Genomic DNA, 6103 nt, shown 5'->3' on the forward strand with positions numbered 1-6103 from the left:
TGCTTATGTATTGAACGATTTTTATTTATTATCAAGTGAGTTATTATTTCTTTAATTATTCTTGTTCTTTAATGTTTCTAAAGGGATTAGCTAACACTAGGAATCGCCCATTTACTTCGAATTAATTTTGGAAAAACTAATTTGGTATTGAGAAAGATTAGTTAACAAGAACTTGAGGCGTTAACCCTCACTTTATTGATTCTACCTAGAGATAGGATTGAACTACTTGTATCCATATCCGGGTATGCTTAATGTCTTAATTTTTTTAGGGATAACTCAACTAGGAGGTCTTATTAGTCTTCGAAAGAAGCTAATATAGAATTATTACCCAAGGCTAATTAACATAAACTCGCTCATATTTGTAAAATTGTGAAATATATTGGATCGTTACTTGAGTGTAATTCCCAATGTATCCATGCTTGTAGCCATTGATCATTTTACTTGCTTTCTAGGTTAGTTTACATTTTCACAATTAGTTATAAATATTTTCTCAAAATCTTTCCAAGTGTTTGGCTTAGCATAATAAGTGATAATTCTCTTACACACCTAATTGCCTCCATATTGTTCTTTGTGGGGTTCGACCCCGACTCATAGTTGGGTAAATTATATTACATGCGACCGTGTCTATTTACTTTTTAGTAGTGGATTTAGACGTCATTAAAATTGACGTTATTGACGGGGAATAATTTGACGTATTTAGGTTGTTTGAGAAGTAATCGTACATGCTTTGGTCCAGACTTGTAAATATTTGTGTAATTATCTTCTTATCTTTGATTATTTTTCTTGTTTGTTTCTTGTTTATTTTCTTAATTTTTAAAAATGGTATCATGTAATGAAAAATGGTCGGATGGTAGTTGTTCATACTTTGATGACCATGTCCTTATTGTGGAGGACCACACTCGTGGCAAATTGTTTTAAATTCTCCCGAGGGCAGATTGTGCGCACAATCTCAAACCCATGAGTGGAGTATTTGTGATAAGTGTGGTGGTAAAAATGGCCATTGGGATAATTGTGCTTATTTGTCCTTCCCTTCCCCGAACCCCCGCTATGATGATTCTACTTTTTGTGATAATAAGTATAGGGATATGGAAGTGGAAGTAATTAAGCATGGTCGAAATGGAGAGTTCAAGCTAATGATGGAATGCCTACTTGAAGGAGGAAATAAAGAGCAAAATGCCTTGGAGGAGCTTTTGGAGAATAGTCTCCAAAACGATTTGGCGCTTGAAAGGTTGAACTCACAAATGGGAGAAATGCTTAAAGCTTTAGAGGTCCAATAAGCCTCATAAGTAAATGATAGCAAAGAACCTTCCTTAGAGGTTGAAACCGAAAAAGCTTCTTGGCACTTGATCAAAATCAAGAAGAACTCTCAAATGCTCAAAATGAGAAGATGATGCTCATGTTGGAGGCCATTCTTGAAAATGAGGAGAAGCACAACTTGGCACTTGAGGACTTGAAACAAGTTTTGACTCAAACAATGATGAGAATATCCACACTTTGGAAGCTCAAATGAAAATATTGGTTGAGGCTCACTATGCCTACCAACTTGAGAGTGTGTAAAGAAAAGTCCAACTTCGAGGAAGAAAGTGAGCTTTATTTTGAGAAATCAAGAATTGAACATCCGCCAACTGATTCCTTGCTTGTTAGTGGTGCCAAGAAAAATATGGAATTCGAGTTAATCAATGTAGTTGAGAAGATGGTTGAATTTGACTCTAGTTCAGGGGACCAAGAGGATGTCAAAATTCGAAAAGAATTAAAATTTGGAGGCTTGATGTCACATTCCAAGCATGTCTCAATATTGGAGATGTGTGGTGATATGGGAATTGAACTACACGAATCAATGAGGGATTGCAAAGAAGAAAGGCAAAGGCCATACATTTTACAATTTGAAAGTTCAAGAAGGCAAAATAAAATTCCTCACATGAAAGCCAAGAAATACAAACTGAAGAAATTAAAGTTTGACTTGATCATCTACTTACCACCCCCCGTTGCTCGTGGTCACAAGCTTGATTCCAAGTTAGGTGCCTAGTTTATATCTTCCAAGTGGCGAGAAAAGTGGTAAGGTTGCTTTGCATCGTGCCACGACGTTAAATGCGGTGCTTGGTGGGAGGCAACCCATTGTTTTCAAATATTGTTGTTAGATTTTTCTTTTTTGCATGTTAGTTATTTTTGTTGAACATTTTGATGTGTGTGTGTGTCTTAGAGTGCAGGGAAAGTGAAGAAAAAGTGGCTAAACTTGCTTTCTGCGCCAAAAATAATGCGATCCCATATTAGTTATGCGGACTGCATATTGGTCGCAGAATGAGTCAGAAGTTCGTAAGATTTTGTCGCTCAAAAATGCGGTGGAATGCCATTTCTGTGGACCGCATAATGGTTATGCGACCGAAAATGCGATCGCACATTGGCCAAGCACACACCCATCATTTTTTAAATTTTGAGTTCATTTTTGAAATTTTCTTTTTTAGAATAGCTTAATATATTATTTTTGACTAATCTACAAAGTTTTAGATTTTTTGGAGTTGAATTAAAGAGTTTGAAGTGTTAGAGTGAACAAAAACAGTGGTTGTCCAGTTTTGCCTAGCAAAAATCTGGTGCAGCCGCATCTGTGGAAACATCCATGCAGATGCGGCCTCGCGGAAGCGTAAGTTTTGGCCGCATATGCGACTCTATTGCAGAAGCGGAAGTTTATAGGCATCAGCATTTACGCAGACGCGGCTAAAGGCGTGCAGATGCGATCTTCGGGTAAATTTTAAAGCCCTTCATCAGGTGAGACTCTAATTTTTCCCCAAAACTCAAAACGCCTTCTCATCTCTCACATTAATCTCCACTGCTCGTGCATTCTACTGCCCTCACACAAGACAAACAGGTATCATTTTTAGTTCTCTCTTCTACTCCCCTCTTCTACTTTTATTTTCTTATTCTTCATCTCTTTTCCATGGCAGAATTCCCATAACCCCATTTCGTTCTAATTAGTGTTAATATTAGGGGCGAGGACATTGGTTAAGAGTGTGTTTGTGTGTGTTGTTGATGATGAAAAACAATTTTGGGAAGCTTGAGTACCAAATAAAATTGAAGAAGTATAACATTCTCAATGCTCACTAAATGTTCGACAAATTGTTTGAAAGAATTTTTATTGCTAAGTTCCTTAAATTTAGGTTTAATCAAGTCGTATAATCATCTAGTGCACTAATTTAGAAGTATTGAGTATAAATTGTGTGCTAAAACCACGTTTAGAAGTGAAAGAAATCGACAGTTGCTGGGTGTTTTGAAACCCCTGATGAACACCGCAGAAGCGGGAGAAATGCCACAGATGCATCCTCGCACTTGCAATGCCTTCTCCGCAGGTGCGATATTTGGTCAACTGTGAAATTTCGCAGAAGCGAAGAACATTCCGCAGAAGCGGAACCGCACCTGCGATAGTTTTTTAGCGGGTGCGTTGACTGGGCAGTTTGGGGCAAAATAGTAGCTATGTAACTTTGGCTTGCTGGGCCCGTTTGGCTTGATTGTTTGGCCTAATTGTATTGTTTTGAATTGCTTAACATGATTATAATTCTCGACTAAATTGGTTTTTATTTTCTTTTAGGTACATTGAGATTAAAATGGACTCAAACATGAACAAAAATGTGGCGGTTGATCATGAAATTGAAGAAGTCGATAAGGATTTGAACTATGATGCCAGCAGATTCATATCTTCCGAGTGCCAAAACCGGTATTGTGATGATCTCCTCACGAAGAAGCTCAAACTTGAGAAAGGACTTGCCGATGACAAAGTGGCCGAGCTCCTTTCAGATTTCCATGGCCAGCTAGTTTCAAGCGGCTGGACCTGCTTCATCCCCACTTTATGCAAGGCCAATGAGAAATGGGTTAGGGAGTTTTATGCCAACTTAAAGCATACACATTTCCAAAATCATGAACTTACAATAAGGGGCAAGATTGTAAAATTTGGAGTTGAAGAGATAAATGATGTTTATTGGCTTCAAAAGCATCATCTCGAGCCAATGCAAAAAAGAGATACATGTGACAATGATGATTGGCTAGTCTCAAAGCTTTGTCCTATAGGTCAAAGAGTGACTTGGGCTAAAAAGAAAAAAAGCATCAAATGTGGTGATTTCACAGCCGAAGCAAAAATGTGGTTGTATATCATTGCGATCAGAGTGTCTCTTTGTGGGAACGTGTCTGATGTCACATATACCAGGGTCATGATAATTGCTTGCATCGTTGATGGCATTCCTGTGAATGTCGGTCACTACATAGTTTGGGAGCAGAAGGAGTACATGCACATGCTGAAGAATGGAATGGAGATCATTTGATACCGGCGGATAAGACCTTTCACCCATTGAGAGTGACAGGAGAAGGTAGTGTGGTAAAAAGCAATAAGAGGAAAATGAATATTGTTGTAGGTGAGGGTTCCTCCACACATGCAGCACTGCCTGAGGGACCATTTGGGATGTTGAACTCACAGTTTGTCTCCATCTGTGACTTAGTGTCACAGCTCCCTAGTGGGCCCTCACACTCCCAGCCTATGCCCGAATATTTTACCAGGGAAGAAATGAAGACCTACCTGGAGAACCAGAAAAAGCAAGCAGAGTCGCATGTGAAGTTGGCAGCTTCTGTTAGGAGGCTCAAGGCAGCCTATGGCAACATGGCAAAGGCACATGAAGATCTTCAGGAAGACTTCAACATGGATAAAGAGAGAAATAAAGAGAAGAGCAAGTTCATGATAAAGATGTGGGGAGGCATCAAGGCCATCTTCAAATGGGGGCAGCCGAACAGGAAGATACCGGTCGAGGACAAAGATGATAGTGAAGAGTATTCCATCTTGTCGAATGATGTTGATGTTGATGCTGATGCTACCGATAATGATGAGGCTGAGAGCTCTACACGGCAGTGATTAGCGTTTTTCCGCAGTCTGCTAGTCTGATGCAGACCTCAGGGAGACCCTTAAACTACTCTTATTTTATTTTGATATTATGCAGTGAGGACACTGCAGTGTTTTTAGTTGGGGGTGGCTTTAGGGAATATACTTTATTTGTGAATTGATGCTTAAATTGTGCCCTTGAAGGGCTTATGCTTTTGTATGGATATGTGTGCCCTTGCCGGGCTTGTTCATTGTTTATCATGTGCCTTTGCCGGGCATAGTTTGTGATTGGTGATATAATTGCGGATTAGTCGCCTTTGTTATTCTATTTTATTTTTCTTTATTTATTTATTTTCTTTAGTAGTTTTTAGTTTATGTTATTTTTGTTCCTTTAGTATTAGTTGCTTTTGTTATTTTATTTTCTTTAGTTATTTTATTTTTATTCCTTTAGTGTTTTTTTTTTCTTTAGTAGTTTTTAGTTTATATTATTTTTACCTCTTTAGTGGTAATATACTTTTTAATAAATTATTCTTGGATTTTCTTTATGCTATGGTTCTTTCCTGAGGAATAGTTTTGTGTTGAATCGGGTGACTTTTCCCTATGATGGATGGCGTGACGACGTTCTTAAAGGAATTAGTCTTGTTTTGTTATGTGGAGACATTTGAATTGTTTGATACTAATAAAATTAGTCTCTTGTGTGTGATGTGTGAATTAAGAATACCCCTCCAAATTTTGGTTGTACATTGAAAAAGTAAGTTTCATGGGGAAGAATAATTTTTGTGATAACTTTTTGGCTCATTTTATGACTCTTTGCCCACTAGTTGGCATGATATTTCTCTAATTATTTTTATTAAGAAGTGAAATTGATCTGTCTTGATTAGTTCATGTGCCATGTTGTTAGTTTTTGTTAAAAATAATTCTTGTGTTTATTTTTGTCATCTAGAACTTGCCCGATTGGTCTTTCAAGGCTAATGTTAATTATGTTTGGTTGGAGGGATGACCTTAGGCATTCTTGGTGATCTTTGAAAAGGCCTCTTTAGCCTTTCCAGCCTACCATTGCATAAATACTATCACTAGTTAACCCCATATGAGCCTTTAACTTTTTCTTTGGCTATCTCATTACAAACCTTTACCCTTTTTGTGAAATAATTCTCTTTTTTGTACCCTTCCCTCCTTGAATGTTAAGAATGAGGCTAAAAGCCTAAGTTGGGGTTGTTGGTGTTAATTGGAAAATGGTAAAGATGTACA

General features: G+C 37.8%; 1 protein-coding gene across 1 annotated transcript in view; it reads left to right on the forward strand.

Moving 5' to 3' along the window:
* Positions 1–1277, forward strand: part of LOC138901661 (uncharacterized) — a 78842-nt gene extending 77565 nt beyond the window's left edge. Inside the window, exon 5 of the mRNA XM_070189440.1 lies at positions 1082–1277. Within this exon, the coding sequence (XP_070045541.1) occupies positions 1082–1277 (196 nt within the window). The remainder of the gene's footprint in view (positions 1–1081) is intronic.
* The last annotated feature ends 4826 nt before the right edge of the window (positions 1278–6103 follow it).

The sequence above is a fragment of the Nicotiana tomentosiformis genome, chromosome 11 (genome assembly GCF_000390325.3).
Source record: "Nicotiana tomentosiformis chromosome 11, ASM39032v3, whole genome shotgun sequence".
In the NCBI taxonomy this organism is placed as follows: Eukaryota; Viridiplantae; Streptophyta; class Magnoliopsida; order Solanales; family Solanaceae; genus Nicotiana; species Nicotiana tomentosiformis.